This window comes from Lissotriton vulgaris, chromosome 2_1 (assembly GCF_964263255.1).
Source record: "Lissotriton vulgaris chromosome 2_1, aLisVul1.2, whole genome shotgun sequence".
NCBI lineage: Eukaryota > Metazoa > Chordata > Amphibia > Caudata > Salamandridae > Lissotriton > Lissotriton vulgaris.
The window spans coordinates 2,010,611,282-2,010,629,385 of NC_141687.1; the positions used below are offsets into that span (position 1 = coordinate 2,010,611,282).

Consider the following 18,104-nt stretch of genomic DNA (forward strand, 5'->3'; position numbering starts at 1 on the left):
ATAGCCACACATAAATTCAACGAATGCATTTAACATGCACAAACTAAGCAGTACTGTATTCTTCCTATATTATCCCCTTCCAAGGCACACATACACCGAGCACAGATACACCACTGCTGCGCCGTGAAGCACTTCTCACCAAAATGATATAGGCAAATGGTGGCTTAAGCACTAAGCAATGAAACTTTAGAAATGAGTGAGACAGGAGTCTTCACTCCAGCAACCCAGGTTAAAAGGGACCCGTTCACTTCTACTGATGACTACACTGTATGCTGCCACCACTACGTTCATGATGCTTAACTCCTAGTGAAGGCAGTGGCCTTCCAGCACTGTGCTATGGGTGGCCCTGCCGTTCCAAACAACTGCAATTCCAGAGACAGACCTATGTCCTCGTGAACACGCAGAATCCATGTTTGCCTATGACAACAAAAATCAGTGTTAAGATCCAGACATCAGTACAGTTGGGCACTCCGGGCAGAGGTGCACAACCATTATCATGCTGAGGACTTTTTCGTCACAACAGCAAGGATATGCCCAGAGGCTGACACTGTGCCACTAGACCCAAGCTACACCCAACTGAAGAGCCTCAATCAATGTGAAACAGATCTTAGGTTGCTTGTGTACTGCCTCAGAGTGGACTTGGCCTGGCAGTAAGGGCTGGGCTGTTCCTATTGAAGCAGGCTCAAGACTGATTTAGATATAGCTGGGTCCAAACTGATATAGCAGACTGAGCAAAATAACGATGTACTGGAATGCTATCTTGAGCGATTGCCAGCAGTTACATAAATTGCAAGCTTTCCTCCCATCACCTTTTGTGTATATTCTCTACCATTAACTGTCAGACCTAAAAAGTGGCATAAGTGCGAAAGTAGTTTATAGGGGAAATGTCTCCTTCTTTTTCAGCTTTGTTGTTCTTTAGCACTGGTAATAACATTGTAAAAATGAGGAACTATAGCAAAACACTCAATTGATCACTGCCAAAACTCTCCTTTTGTCCCAAAAACAATTGCGACTACAAATACATATATATGAGCAGAGTTTAGTTGTATATAAAAACATTTTTTTCATCTTGATATTTTGTTTCAAATTACTTTTATGAACATTTTTAGATTTTTTCAGTTTTTTAGTTCATCATCCAAATATTAATCATTCAGAATACATATATAGTAAAACACATATATATATACACATGACACAGAAACCAAACAAATCACAATAAAACCGGTCAATGTTCTTTTAAAGTAGGCAAAGCGGTGGTTTTTGACTACCCGCGTTTCGGCAATCTGCCTTCATCAGGTGACCGTCTTTCGCACATACATAGAAAACAATATACACTAGAGAAGAAATACAGAAAAAAAAGATATGAATAAATATATTTTACATAATATATACACTAGTCGCATTTCATCATATACCTATTAATGAATCACAACACTATTTACACTAGTATTAGGAGAGACTAGGTCAGTATTTACAAGCAAAATGTACATCATGATATTTACATACGCAGCTCATGTGTCATATTCAATTTGATTGCCTAATTCATATACTGTAATCACATTGCAGATCAATGAATGTTCTTCATACAACGCAGTATTAGAATCATCAAATAGTTTATACTAAATTGTCAATTGTCATATATCCACTGAATATAAATTCACATCTCGCCCCGAAATGTTGACCATCACTCTTGGGGAAGAGGATCTAGTGTGGGATGAATAAGTAAAATACCAGGCGGAATAGACATAAGATCTTGGATGCGGACAGCCTATTCAACAGAAAAACTGAACCTCTCGTTCTAATATTCTCCGGTGACACATTTTTTCTCTCTCTAGACAAGTATTCAAGCTGAGATTTGTACTAATGATACAGGTATCGTAAAGGAATTCAAGTTATGACACTGGATCCTCTAGCAAACTAAGTATTTGTAGGGGTCCCCTGCTTTCCAAAGTATGCTTTAGCACTAGTATTGAATATGTCTGCATTTCATTACAATTTACGCATGACCTGTTATTTGTTAGCTGAAGGAGGCATATCATTTAATCAGCCAACAAAATAATGTCATGGATGCCTTTTATTGTCGAATAATAATTTTATTGGTAGTCAATGTTCAGTGGCACAAAGATGTTTTGCATTGATTTAAAGTTTCTAGGCATTGCAGTCCCCAAAAACTGAAGCGTTGCATAATATTAGTGTCTGCTTTTCTCAGTATCAGATTTACATTCGATGCAGTTTCCAAATCATTTTGCTGGCACTCTACATTATATAAAAATGTATAATTGCAGACGAATGTATCTGATACAATGTGTAGAAATATTTTGCTGGCGAATCACAGGATATACATATTGATAAACGCAGATGGAAGTATGAAATAATACTATCAAACTGGAAGTCTTAAATGTGAGATGGTAACCTTTTACTTTTTACAGTGCCAACTTTAAGTATCATGGCCAAAGAGGCCAGCCTAAAACTTTTTTTTCAGGGTTCCAATATTCTTTGTAATTATTTTTGAGTCATTTAGTTCAGAGATTGATTTCTTTTCTCTTCACTCTCTAGAAATCATCCAAACAGTTGCGAAAAAGTGCAGGCGGTGAGGGTGAAAAAGATAGCAAGGATGTAGAAAACAAGAGCGGTGCAGTCTTTGGAGATGCAAACAGCGATGCAAAAAAAACGCAAGAGTCACAGAAAACGAATGCAGCGGTAAATGTGTTTATATATCTATATATTTGAATTAATCACTCAATTGCAATGTTTATCCGAGAAACTGACGGTCTGATTTACAGTTTGGCGGACAGGTTATCGCATCACACACGTGACTGACATCCTCCGACCGACCTATTTAATTCCAAGAGACTTGTTTGTGACGGGGTAACAGTCCTTCAAACTGTAAAGCGTTGTATATTAATTCAAATATGCTTACAGATTGTTATGAACAGTTTACTAATTGCAAGGTGTGAGTAATTGTTTTAGGTCGAGCATTTGAAACCTCTTGTATATACTTATTATATCTATACTACTATTATAAAGAGAGAACCCAAACATTTGAGGCGGGTAATCTCAAGAAGTACAGCACCAATCACAACACCCAATACAGCATTGGAAAGGGCAGTTTCAGCAGATGGACATAGGCTATACAAGTGGCCACCATATACATTACGAAGATAAAAGAACCTTAGGGGTAAAGTAGTCCCTTGTGGGCGTGTTTGTTGTGCTGTCAGCGATGGGCGCGACAAACAAACCTTCACAGGACTCCCTTGTTGGCGTGGGCATTGTGAGAGGGGAGTTGACAAACAGCAAACCGCAATATGCGTGGCATTCACGGGGCACCCCATTCCCCATCATTACTGGTAAGCAATATGCGCGCCATTCACGGGGCGCAAGGCGCGCCATTCACCGTCATTAGTGGTACAAGCGAAAACGGCATTGGAAAGAAAAACATTCCTGTAACACCGTTGTGGACCTGCCCGTTGTCAGAGGGGCGTGGCAAAACTTGAATGGGACTGCCATTCACGGGGCGCGCCTCGTTGACGTTGGCACAGGGGCGTGCACAAACACCAATAGGCAAGCCTTACAGGGGCATGGCCAAACACCAATGGGCAACGCTTCACGGGCCGCGGCATTGCTACGGTGCTCAGGCGGGGGCTCAACACACTCACACTCACACTAACAGCGGGGAAAAGAAAACATTACAAAGGTTTCACAAAATAATGTTTCACACACGCCAATGGGCAAAGCTTCATGGGCTGCGGGATTGCTACGGTGCTCAGGCGGTGGCTCAATACACTCACACTAACAGCGGGGAGCACAAGATTCGCTTATTGCTCCGGTGCTCAGACAGGGGATGAAGCCACTCATCCTACCAGCGGTGATCACACCCGTCGCATTTACCACTGCACAAATTGCTCACGGCCTCAAGCGGGGATTAAGGCGAAAGAACGGACTACAACTTTGCAACTAATGTTACCGTCTATGACCAAGGGCCATATGTATCATCAAATTATTTTGCATTTCCTAAAAAGCAAATTTTAGGGACTCGCTATTTAGGAAATGCAAAATGGTATGTATGAACAAAATCGCATTTAATTTGCGATTCCTTAAGCTTCCTTAATTGCGAATTCGCATTTTGCGAATTCGCAATTATGGAATATTTTCAAATGCATTCCTATGGGCCAGGAGGCCCATAGGAATGATTTCCAAATAATTCTCAAATTGCGAATTCGCAAATTGCTAATCGCAAATTGAGAATTTTTTGCAAGGGTGCAGGGGTGTCTCGAGGACACCCTGCTGCACCCCTGTAAATTACATGTGTGTGCATATGGCGCACATACATGCCCAATGGGCATGTATGTGCGTCATATGCCACCTTCACAAATGCACAATTGTGCATATTTACAAGAAATCGCAAATTACAACCAACTACAAGTTGGTGGTAATTTGCGATTCCTTAACCAAAATTTGCTAGCCAAAAATGCTACATACATAGCATTTAAGGAATCACAAAATTGCGATTCCCTAAATGCTATGGCAAAATAAGGACTCGCACAAGTTTGCAATTCCTTATTTTGGGAATGTTTCATACATCCCAAAACATGCAAAAAGCCGTTTGCGATTCGCAAAGGCCGAAATTCTGCGAATTTCGGCCTTTGCGAATTACAAAAGGCTTGATACATATGGCCCTATGTTCAATAAACAGGTACATAACAACGTATAAGCTCAATGATAAATAACGCTCTAAAATTATCTTACCTTTTCTGATACTTACCTAATGCTGCTAACCTCACAGTTAACTTTTTTGCTATGACTACAATGAAAAGGCGTTCAAAGGCACAGTTGATTCAACTTTCATTATAAATCACGTATTGGACAGAGAGCGGATTGCAAGTGATGTGCCTTATGGATGTCCAACCCTTTGCACACATTCTATTTCAGCTCCGGACAATGTCGGGGCGGGCTGCTAGTACTTATATATGTACGTACTTTGTGGGCTCTGGAGATCAGCCCTACGACTTGTCTGCTTCCGCTTAGGGACTTTTTTTCTGTTCAACTGCCTCCATTTAATTGTCTTGAAAGAAAACGACCAGCAGAGATCAGTAAAATACCAGAATTGCTTTCTGCTGAGGGACTTACTTTTTAAAAAATTTCTGACAATTGCCTCTATTTAACTTTCTTGATAGAAAATGACCAGCCGAGGTCAGTAAAATAGCAGAATCACATTAGCATTCTCTAGATTCTAGTCCACAGACGTTGTCTTCCACGAGCACCCGTAGACAATAATATTTTTTCCAAATCTTGTATTTTCAGTGACATTATCACCAAAAGCCCTGATTTTATAATAAAAAAAGAGCTTTGGACTATACCATTTCCAGCTGAAAGGGAATATTTCTCTCCATGTTTTCCCATACCTGGCATGTCACGCAGTTATGTGCTTACTTTCCCTCCATGTTAAAGAACAGTATATGTTTCAGCCCCCAGGCTAATATGCTGCATAGCTAAATACATAGAAGGTCCCAAAGGTGAGACCGATTGCATTGCAAATGCTTGTTCTACTTGAAAGCCACAATTGAAAAAACAAAGGTTTACATCTTTTGGAAAGGGGCAGGGCTGGTGAGACGTATGCTGCCGGCGTAGACCTCGCCACGTGATCAGTGCATCAGCTCCCAAAAAACACATGGGAAGAGATATAGGAGCTTGCTGGCATTAGAAGCCCCCTGAAAACACGCTCAATTATTTGGAGCAACACATTTGCCATTTAATTTCTGCCACCAGTTTAAGAGTATAAATTAAGTTTTGTACACTATATGCTTATGGCCTACATTAGTGTTATTGACTCAAAATGGTGGGAGGTAGAAGCGCAAATAGGGCTCTCAGCTTCCAATTAGAATGTTATATAAATAAAAGAAGAATGAACCACACTAATCTTAGGACCAAACTCTCGCAAATGTTGTCTTAGAGACCCTCAACCACTTATCATGACCAGGATTGTATATTATCTCCACTGAAGTGGTGTAGTGGGCAGCGTCATCATCCGGTCTCTCACCTGGTTACTCAATTCTCGAGGTAAGTAATGCCTCCACCTGGAGGGAGATTGTCTGTGTGAGGATAATGGTGGGATCTGTGCAAAGGGAATACATTTACCTCCTATACCTGTGTGAGTGATTTTGGATGGAAGGGGTATGAGTTTAGCAGTTGAACACTCAGAGCAGACACAGTTCCCCAAAAAAACCTTAGCAGTGAACCCAAGACTATTGCATAAGTTGGCACTGCAAATGGTAAACAACTGATTGAGCAGTGGCAGCCTTTTGTGGCCACACCCACTGAAATCTAGAACAGAAATCAACCACAACCTATATATAGTTAGATTGCTTGACAGCGAGCCAACATGTTTGAGGTACACAACACCGAAGGGTTTATCAGATGATGGAAGGAGAGAAAGCGCTGGACTTACAGCAATAGAATGTTTCATTTGTTGAAATATGTTACATTGTTGTGCATATTGTTTAGCATTCTTTGGTAAATATAGCCACCAGACCTCTGCTATAGCATTGCTACTGTTGCATTGATGCCTACATGAGCAGATGCTAATCCTTCCTGAGTTGCCCTAATCAATTATAACCTTTCATTACATATTTGCCTATCCTAATCCCAGGTATACAAACCATAGGAACTTTGTCTTTTGTGAGAATAAATGTAAATATTTAGGAGGGAAAACCTCAGGGGGCTTTAGGCTACATTAATATTTAGAAAGGTATACATCAGGAAGCTTTGCCCCTTTTAAAGTTCCCTGTTTCACCACCACTAGACATGCATTAATCTTCAATTGTGATTGGGTCACAGTAGCAACCTTACAGGTTTGCATCACTGTTTGTTTAAAATCAATAAAAATAAAGTATAAGCACCTGATAAATACATATCTGAACGTGCAGCACGGCAATCGCTCAGTCAACTGAGCCATCCATACAAGTCTTCTAACATGTCCCTGTACAGCAAATTTATGGTATCTCCTCCATCGCCTATCTCTTGGTATGGTATACGGAGTCCAGTGTATTTCTGCACCACAATTCAATTATTAAAATGAGCTGGGAGGCCCTGTAGTATGAAAGTATGTCTAGGGTCACATTGCCACAGCCATACAGGGATTTGTAACTTTTGGGGAGGGCTATCTGAGGTGTATGGTGGCTCCACAGGAAGTTGTGCAGTAATGAGTCCAGTTTCTTGAAGAAAGAGGATGGTAACAGGAATTGGTAGTTATGTAGCTGGTATAACAGGCGGGGCCATCTTATGTATAGCTGAGATTCCGAATGTAGAGACTCGTAGTGTCTCTGAAATCCAAATTCTGTGAAATTCGCTCCAGGTGAGGCTGGATATCACTTGCTCAGGCCTGATCAAGGCTATTTGTGACATAGACTTCCAAAGGTTACATAGACTTCCAGATATTGAAAGCCTTCCCTAAAGATCAGTATGGCGTCTGCCCAACCGAACGCCGATGGGGTCACTCTATAGGGTAAACAGAGGACTTCGCTTTGTTAATGCTGAAGGATACCATGATCTGGAGCACCTAGGAACCTGACTCTTGAGGATCATCGAGAAATATGAAGATGTTGTCCACGTATGATGTGATCCTATCCGAAAACCCCAGGGAAACAGCCTTTACAACGCAGGTATTACCACGCGCTACCATTACAACGCTTCTATTACAACGCAAGTCATTACAATGACTTGCGCTGGAGGGCGCTGTTGGATAGGGAATAGTTTAATTTTCTATTCCAACACCTTCCCTACTGTAACGTGGGCTGGAGGTGGAATAGAAAATTAAACTATTCCACTATCCAGCGCTTACAGCGCAAGTCGTTGTAACGACTTCCGTTGTAAAAACAGCATTGTAATGGCACGAGTGGTAAAAGCCCTCGTAATGCCATACAACCAAACCCCGGGGCCCATTCAAATCCCTTGACCAGGGCATCCAACCGGAGCCACCCTGCTGAGGGTTTCAATCGCTATCGCGATCAGCAGCAGCAACAGGGGACAGCCCTGTCTCGTGCCCCTATATAGCAGGAATTGATTGGACACCAGATCTCTGACCTTGACCCATGACCTGCTGTTGGATACCCGTTTACACAGTTTATACAGCAGGCAGACCAAATAGTTTCACCAAACCAAGTCAAATGCCTTGTGAAAATCGACCAAGAGTAGTACTTGTGCACCTGGTAGTCTGTCGGGCAGCGCCAGTGCATTATGCAGACACCAGATATTGTGCTTTGTGGCCCTCCAGGGACTATTTTGGCTCCAGAGTAGAAAGTGTATTCCTGGTCCCGTGAGTGTAGGGCTTGCCACGCATCCACCAGCTTATGTCCTCAAAGAATCATGCAAGGGGAGAACCCCCAGACCTGGACGGCATGTCCAACTCACAGTCCACTATTTTATTAAAGTTGCTCACCAAGCGTATCGTTTAGCCTGTTTCAGCACCCCTCCTTGCTTAAGAGCATCTAAGATGCCATTGACTTTCTTTGTCAAAAGACAGACCAAGCCCTGGGTCTCAGTGTTCACTTGATTGGTCAGGAGACGTGTGGATGTAATGCTGGGGACTTATCAGGAGAGGCAGACCAGGCCTGGTGTCATCCACTTGTGTGCTTGGTGTTGTCTGGTGTGGCTGCATCAAAAACAAACAATTGAAACAGTAATAACCCCAATTTACCCCCCACCCCATATCTTGAGAACATGAAGTAGCTGTAGTGGAATAAACAAGGAACGGCTGTCAATCAACTGGGCAACCAAACCACAACATTGTTCCTAAAGCACATCTCACAATAAAGCATACGGAAAGAAGTTGAAAATGAACAAGGCTGGTACACATGGTCATCACTGAGCCAATCTCTTAAAGACAAAGTTGTCTTGTCTAGCGGGGGAGCAGGCCCAGAAGAGTGTCAAGGGACTGAGAAACCAGCCGCTGCAGAGAGGGCGACTTCCCACTGTGTGTCAGGTCTGCCCTTGAGCAGCAGGGGCCTGGAGATTCCAGCTAATCAGTGGCTGGGTGGTGGCATGGCCGGTGCGACTGGCACGGCAGCTGTGCTCCACATTGGCCCTGTTCTGGCCCACCTCAATGGGTTGACAATGAAAGTGCCGCCCGCCACAGGGAAGATGGCTCTTCCAGCCAAGACCAAGCCTCTTCAGGCAAAGGCGCCAAGAGATCCCATTGGGGAAGATGTGTGCGCCTAATAAATGAAAACTAAATAAATAAATAAATGTATGCTGCTTTGTCCACATAGCCTCCATGCATATATAAGGGATTGATAGTCCAGCAAACAATGCCGTAGTGGTTGCTATACTTCTAGTCCTGTGGAATTTAACCTTAGTGCCAAGTCTTTCTGGCTTTCATGACAGAAGACTAAAGCCGGCAAAACTCATCTGTCTGTGCTGGACCTTGGCAAGGCTTACCCCTTCCTTGGAGGTGCAAAAGTGACTAGAAGTTGGTCAGAAGTTCGATATAGAATTTGAGGCACCATTTACCGTCCAGAAAATGCAGTACTCTTTCAGATGTATGTCACAGATTTGTAAAAATGTTTTTAATACAACTGGTTTGTTCAAATGAAAGTCTGTTGGTACCTTAGGAATGACTCAAGGGTCCATCCGTAATATAACCTTGTCCTTTTTAAATTGCATGTAAGTTTGCTGAATTGTAAAGGCCTCTATTTCACAAATTCTCCTTGCCAACATCAATGCTAGAAGGAGGACATGCTTGCCTTTCTCATTTACCGGGCCAGTATTCTATTGAGTTGCCATAAAAACGAAGGCTTCTTGATCAAATCCTTGTAAAAATTCATTTTATGGTTTTTATACACACCAGTCTGATTCAGTACTTGGAAGCGACGCACTAGCCTCTTCCAAACACAGAATCGGTATTGATTCACAAACAAACATCGATAATTCTGTAACTTGTTACTGAATCACAATTTCTTGTTTGTGCATAAGAAAAGGAATTCATGTAATCGCAAATGAACCGATTCTGTGAATCGAGCTGCAATTGGTTCTCTTGGATGCTCTCTTGGATGCTTTATCGTTAGAAGTGTGTCCTTTGCTCTCCTTTTCTCTTGGCTGAGGAGATTTGGAAGGACTACGCCCTGAAGACCCATGAGTGGTCTTTTTTAGGGCCTTCTCAGGACGTTACCCTGAGGAATGAGCCTGAGGAGATCTTGTTCTTTTTTTAAATCTCCTAGATGAAGTGGAGGACTCCTGGTCACTATCACTAGAGACCACCTCCTTTCTGGCCTTGATCTTCTGAAGCCATATTAAAAGGCATCCCTCACGATCTCTAAGGGTCTTGCTAGAGAAAGTGCGACATACCTTGTAGTCCTTGGCTTCGTGGTCTGGATAAAGACAATAAATGCAGTCTTCATGTGGATCATCAGTGTAGAGCTTCTTTTTAGAGCAGATGGCACAGGCTCTAAAAAGACCCTTTTTCTCTTTTGCAGACATTCTACAGGATGTAGATGAGAAACAGGTCACAAGAATCTCAAAACCACAAGAGAATAGAATGAAAACAAGCTTCTACAAAGTTGGAAATCCAGAGTTTGAGCGAGGCTCAAAGGAGACTCCCTAGCACAACGTGCCGGTAGAAAATCTGAGGGGCAAAAGGTTCTCTCAGGAGGGTTCTAGAGGGTGAGGAGCTCTGATTGGCTAAGGGAACAGTTTGTTTTAATTTTTTTTTTATCCTCATTTGCCACCTCGCCACCCATAACTTCTATCTTAGTCCATCCCTGGGCTTTTTATCTCTTAGGCTGGTTTAGAGTAATGGGGCGTGGACATCACCTATTCTTGAGTCTGGCCTTTCTCCAAACTATCCCTCTTGGCCACCTGACTCAACAAGTGTGTCCTCCTCCATTTCTATTATTCGTCTTGAAACACCATATTCCAGCGAGATAGGCACAGGCTTAATCATCGGACTTCAACACAAAAATTATTCAACCAAAACATAACAAGAAGGGTATCCAAAATCCTCTATTTCTCTTAGAATGGTCTAAAATATCAAGCTTAGCCATATACCTCATAGCTAAAATCCAATCCATTAAACTAGGACTAAGCGGTGAGACCCATAGTTTACATATCTCTCGACGTGCTAGCAACATAGCATAAAAAATAAGTCTAACATTGTTATTCATACATCTGTTTTCCAAATCATATCTCCCCGTAATAATTAATTCAGGGCTTACCTCAATGCGTTGGTTCAGAGATTTGGAGAGAGAGTTACTTACATCTATCTAGAATTGCATAATTTTTGGACAGGACACAAACATATGCAAATCATCCACATTTGGGGCTTTACATTTTGGACACCCAACAATTCTGCCATCTTTGAATTTAGAAAGTCTATACGGAGACCAATATGCCCTGTGGATGGTAAATAAAAGATTTCGCCTTAGGTTGGCAGGTTTAACAATACTGTATAGCATAGACATAGTTACTTGCCATTGGTTTTCTGTCGCGATCCTTGGCAAGCTGTCCATCCACAGGGTCTCTGGCAAAACGAATGGTCCATCTTCCAGAACAGTTTGGTCCTTTTTTACATAACAAAGATTATGGGTTGCAAATTGGAAATGTGCCTAGGCATTTTTTCAGTTAGCTATACTGCTAAGCATTGCTTTTTATATACCGGAGACTGCCATCTCGATGACAGGGAAATGATTCAGGTATGTGAATCTATGAAAGCTTCCAATACTGGAGAACTACAGTTACAGGTAAGTAACTTGTTTTTCTCTCCAATCTCAGGATTGGGACCTTGTATGTTTTAGTTGTTGTTTTAAAAAATATGCTATAATAGTGTTCATTATTTTATTTAAAAAGGGGTTTGCTCTTAAAACTTGGACATATTGATTTTTCTAACATAGATTTTTGGGGCTATTACTATTGTGTAAATATCTAGTGTTCTAGTATTTGAACAGTTCTCAAGTTCACTTGGCTGGTGTTAAAGATACCAGAAGGGTGGATAGAGAAGCCCTGACTTCTGTTTTTCTATTTTCTGCACTTTTCTTTTTACAATCTGGCCATGTCCTAGGTTCTAGAGTTATTCTGTCAAATTGAAGTTGTTAGCAGCAACTACATAGTTTAAGGGGGAAAGATGTCAATACGGATATGTGGGTACATACATATACAAACATCTCAAGATCAAAGATGTTCATAAAAATTCATAGAAAATTGTACAAATCTTCCCCTGTGTTAAGGCCATTTGGCATCTTAGTGCCTAACCTTATGATATACTGACGCTCAGTTGGACAACCCCACTGAGCGGAATATATATATATATATATATATATATATATATATATATATATATATACACACTCCTCAGCAACCAAGGAATAACGACCCCATGTCTTGACAAATCCTTATGATTTTATTTGTCGGCTGATCGGACGCGTTTCGCCTGAACCAGCAGGCTTGCTCATCAACAATGTTTTGTCAAAATCACCCGTTTTTAAATGCTGTGCATGTGACGTATCACGTGTAGAACTACTGAAACACCAATCGTTCATTACATTCAGTTAGATTAAATTATAAATTATAATACAATATCAATTATACAACATTGGTGTTTACTGAGGATTTTACCATTGTAGTCCACAACAAAAACTACCGGCCCAAGTGGGCATGTATTGTTCCTTGTCTCACACACTGCTAATTCAGCCCCAGTGGGCATATGTTGTGTCTCAATCACTTCCATAATATTAAATCATATTGCTACACATCAAAGTGCAACTGTGATGAAAGTGATACACTAAATTAAATTCCCTAACAAAACACTAAAAATATTAAAACGGAGACTTACGAGAGACTATCTATTGCATGATTTTTTTAAATTCCTATTCAGGTTACGTGCACAGAGAGATCACGGGTGTGTATATAAATCTTCCATATTGAGACCCATGATGGCTCTTGTATTCAATTCCAATATGTAACAAGATTCTAATCTTCTTAAACTTTTCTCTCTGTCACCTCCCCTTACATTGGGAGCGATAGAGTCTATGACAAAATATGTTAAGCCTGATACATTGCTACCTTGACATTTTTCAAAGTGGCGAGCCACTGGATATGCTTTGTCTCCATGTTTGATCGCTCTAAGGTGTTGTAGCACTCTTCTATGTACCAGTAGAATTGTCTGCCCACGTATTGAAGATTGCAAGGGCATCCCAACACATACACAGCAAACTCTGTTTTACAGTTGTATTGCCCTTTTATTTTTTTCTCGATTTTTGAGCAACCTGTCACAAAAGATGTTGTATTCTTCCCATGCAAACACGCTTTACATTTCATACACTTTATAAAGCCGTCCTTACATTGGAGCCATGTTGATTTTATTTTTTGTACTGCCGGTTTAGGTGACATGTTGTTAACTACCATTTGTTTAAAAGATTTTGCCCTCCGCAATGTAATCAAGGGTTTGTGTGACACTATTTTGCTCAAAATGAGGTCATTACGTATTAAATGCCAATGTTTTGACATGATATTTCTAACTTGGCTGTGTTGTTTATTAAAAGTTGTTATCATTCTACATTCATTTAATGTTGCTTCCCCACTTTTATTTTGCTTATCTTTTTGGTTTCAGATTTTTTTAACAAAATGTCTTCTCTTGTTTTACGCTTAACCTAATGTATTGCAGTTGCAATGCATTTTTCACCATCCCCTCTATATTTGAAGCAAGAGTGTAAATTCCCTAATTCTAGGTTTGCAACTTCTGGCTCACTGCAATTACGCATAGTTCTCAAACACTCCCCATAGGGTATACTCCTAATTAGGTAACTGGGATGGAAACCAGTTGCATGAAGCAACGTGTTTCCAGCTGTTGGTTTTCGATAGATCTTGGGGTGTAGTTTAGAATCTTTCACATACACTGTTAGATCAAGGAAATTCACGGCCTTATCGCTGATTGTACTCGTGAACTTTAGGTTTAAACTGGTGACTTGTAGTTTTTTATTGAACTGCCTATCGGATAGTTCTGTGCCTTTCCAAATGACAAACAAGTCGTCTATGAAACGACTCCAGTGTAAGATATTGTTGTGCCATTCCTCCTGGTACTGCTTCCGGTTCACCTGCTCCTCCCACCAGCCCATCTGTAAATTCGCATAGCTGGGGGTGAAGAAAGTGCCCATCCCAGTACCACATAGTTAGTGGAACAGTTCCCCATTGAAGAGGAAAAAATTGTTCTTTAAACAGGTTTGAACTATAGAGGTCAACATCTGCGTATGAGACCATAATGGGATGGGTCTTGTTCCTAAGAAATACTTTATTGCATTGAGCCCATCCTCATGTCTAATGCTCAAATAGAGCGTAGTTACATCTATAGTCATTAATAGCATGTCTTTTTCCCATGGTAGATCATTAATGCCTTTCAAGAAGTCACCTGTATCCTTTGTAAAAGATGGTAATAACTTGACTAACGGGCAGAGAAAGGAGTCGATAAATTTGAAGGTGTTTTCTAAAGCACTCCCAATGGCCGAAATAATGGGCCTGCCCGGCTGTTAACTGAGATCCTTATGTACCTTTTGTATTAAATAAAATACAGGAACCACAGGATTATTGATCTTAAAGTACAATAACTCATCATGTGTAATTATACATTATTCATACCAATGTTGTAATTGAGTATTGTATAGTAGATGGCTGGCTGACATGGCATCATAGGATACTCTAACATAGTTGACTCAATTGTTTAGTTGTTTCTATGCTTCATCTAGATACCTCTGCCTGTCCCACAGGACTATATTCCCGAACTTATCTGCATTCTGCACTATGCAATCATTGTTTGATGATAACCTCTTAATATGGGCCATACACTATTTTTTACTGCTTTGACCATTTTTTATATGCTGTACCAGTAAATTTTTCCAAATTCTTAAAATCATTGACTACTAAGTCATTGAAGACATCTATTAAATCTCTCATAGCCATGGGAATACATCTGGAACGTGGTCTAAAACTTGTGGTCTCACTTGCCCCAATGTCATTTCCTTATTCGATTTCCAATTCCTCAATTTCAATGGATCTTACTTCTGGTATAGTAGTTTTATCATTGGCACTGGCTGTGTCTATTTGCTCCAAATCCACTAGTAAATCCATATCCTTGACCTGCAAATTTCCATTTAACCTCTGAATGGGTGGTATTCTGTATTTCCCTGGGTTTAACGCAAAGTGTTTTTTCAATTTAAGCATCTGGATATATTTGAAAGTGTCAATTCTCGTTGAAATATAGTCAAAATCTAAAGGTGGGCAATAAGAGAGTCCTAGTTGCAGAAATGTTTTCTTACTTTTTAGTCAGCGGGATCGTTGTTAAATTAATTACTGATGTTTGACTTTCTGTGAGCACTTCATCATTTACTTTTTCTTGGTTTTTCCATCTGCATTGCTGTTCTTTTGCCCCTTTGCGCCTCTGCTTCCTTTGCCTTCCCCTTTCAGGTCCTGCCTAACTTGTCATAGTTCTGGGGTAAAGGTTGAACCTCCTTTATTGCTATAAAAAAACGAATTCATCCAGGACTGAAGGTATTTTATTGCCCACAATTCCACTTGGTATTTCATCAGCTGAAGTCTTGACTTCTGAGCTTTGCAGGCTGCTGAGGCCAGATTGCGCCTTCACTGAGAATTTTGAGCCCACATTCATTTTCTGCCTTCGCACATTTTCAAATTTTTGGGCAAATGTATAAATCTGCCCTCTTTCATAATTGCCTTTATCTCGCATTCATGTCTCTGCTTTTCGTTCTTTGATTGATACTTCTAATTTTCGAAGCCGTTCCATCATATCCTTCATAAATTTAATTAATGGTTCTTGGTCTGTTTCCTTGTCTAACACCTCGGTTGTTTGACCAATCTCCACCAATATTTTTGCACGATCAATGTCTGCTTATTTAACTAATATTGCGAGCATTCTACGGGAAGATTCTTGATTGTTATCTGCCCACTCACATAACATATTGGGATTTGGCTCCTCGTACGTGGGGTCTACCAGGATTCTCAGACCTCTAGGGATCCTTTTAACTTCCAAACATCTTTGGAGGGACTTTGCTTCCCACCACTTTGACAATTCTCTGCGTTTCAATTTCTCTAGGCGCTTGAGTATCGCCATTACTTCCAATACTTTGTCACTGCTCCCGACACCTAACACACCACCTGTGCCTTTCCTCGTAATCTTCTTGGTATCATCGAAGATCGTTAATGCTGCTTCTCCCCTCTCTATTATCTCTGCAGCCGACATCACAAAAATGATATACTTCCACACGCCAAGAACCGCCGGCTTCCGCTATCTTTGCCTGACGCTGAGAGCACTGTCTTCTCTGGCTTTCCTGCTTCCCTTCACGTTAATCGAATACCGCTCACCTGGGATCACGGTACTTCCACAGGTCCTCCGACTCGTCTGGACCACTGTTATTCCCAGGTTCGCTTCCTCGTAAATTCTTTGTGGTTCTCCTCACGTGAGGGGGGGCGGCAGCAACCAAATGTTCCCAAGTGCTTGTGTACAGCCGCTGCAAACTCCTGAGATCACCCAAGCTCGATCCGTCAAATCAATACACACTCCTCAGTAACCAAGGAATAACGACGCCATGTCTTGACAAATTCTTAAGATTTTATTTGTTGGCTGATCGGACGCGTTTCGCCTGAGCCAGCAGGCTTGCTCACCAACAATGTTTTGTCAAAATCACCCATTTTTAAATGCTGTGCATGTGATGTATCACGTGTAGAATTACTGAAACAGTATTATCGAAGACATACTCGTAGTTTGCCAACTCGATATGGTTACAAACATAAATTGGTACGATCGCAAATTAAATGAGGGGCAGTATTATCCACCAATCGTTCATTACATTCAGTTAGATTCAATTATAAATCATAATACAATATAAATTATACAACATTGGTGTTTACCTCTGTAGTCCACAATAAAAACTACCTGCCCAAAAGGGCATGTATTGTTCCTTGTCTCACACACTGCACTGCACACGGGTAGTTTTTATCGTGGACTCCAGTGGTAAAGTGTATGCATGGCATTTTGCTGTTCATAAAAACAGCAAACACAAGGAGAATGAAAGCATTTCTCCTCGGTGCGCCCTGTAAAGACCAGGTTTTCCCTGGTCTTAATTTTGGTGGTGCCCCATATTTACACCACTTTTGTAAATATGGGGCAGCGTCAAAATCAATGGGTGTTGAGGCAGAACGCCCACTGAACATCCATTGCCAGCCCCTTTCATCCTAAGTATAGCGTGAAAGGGTGCCTTATTTACACCGCAGCGTTAAGTAAAGCCACATTAAAAGGCTTAACACTGCCTTGTAAATAAGGTCAAGCCAGTATCACCACGCCAAAGTAAAAGAAAGTGATGTTCTGTTGGCTATAGGGGCTTGTAAATATGCCCCTGAATCTGGGGGGCGCAACCAAGATGTCCGTCGAGCTTCCGTGAGGCTCCCATTATATGGGAGCCTGAAAGCCACAGACGATCCCCCCCCCCCCCCCGATTTCAGCTGCTGTGGGTTGGATGAAAGATGCTTCCTGGGGTGAAGTGTGGAGTGGCGGGTGTTGGATGGGTGTACCAGTTGGGCCTCTGGGCTTTATTTGCTGTGTTAACTGTTTTAACAATGTTTTGCCCTTTCAGTTTGTCTAAGGCGAGCACGCACATTACTATCATCACAGATGTAAGGCATGACACCGCAGGTCCTCAGGCTATTATGTTAGACCCTGCTTTCCAGCAGGAACTGCCTCATGCTCTCCGTACACATAATGACACCCCCCGCACGAGTAACGGTGTTCTCCTGGAATGTGAATATCTTGCTAGATCATAATAAATGCTCTGCAGTATTCGGGTATATCAGGTAATATAGGCCCGCAGTTGTCTTCTTGCAGGAGAACCACTTACTAGGCACACAATGCCTCCTTTTGGGCCGTTTTGGCTCTGACTGGATTTACCATTCCGGCTTCACGCGTGACTCCAGAGGAGTTGCCATACTGCTGCATAAATCTCTTCCCCTTGCAGTCACGGCACAGCACACCGAAGCCCAAAGATGTTACGTGGTTATTGAGGGCCACCTGGACGCAAGGCATTACAACTTTGTGTCCTGTTATGTTCCTCTGCCCC

At 41.4% G+C, this 18,104-nt stretch overlaps 1 protein-coding gene across 1 annotated transcript in view; it reads left to right on the top strand.

The window, feature by feature from the left end:
• Positions 1-18,104, top strand: part of HDGFL3 (HDGF like 3) — a 304,397-nt gene that overhangs the window by 223,673 nt on the left and 62,620 nt on the right. The window contains exon 5 of the mRNA XM_086958233.1: positions 2,557-2,700. Coding sequence (XP_086814359.1) covers positions 2,557-2,700 — 144 coding nt within the window. The remainder of the gene's footprint in view (positions 1-2,556; positions 2,701-18,104) is intronic.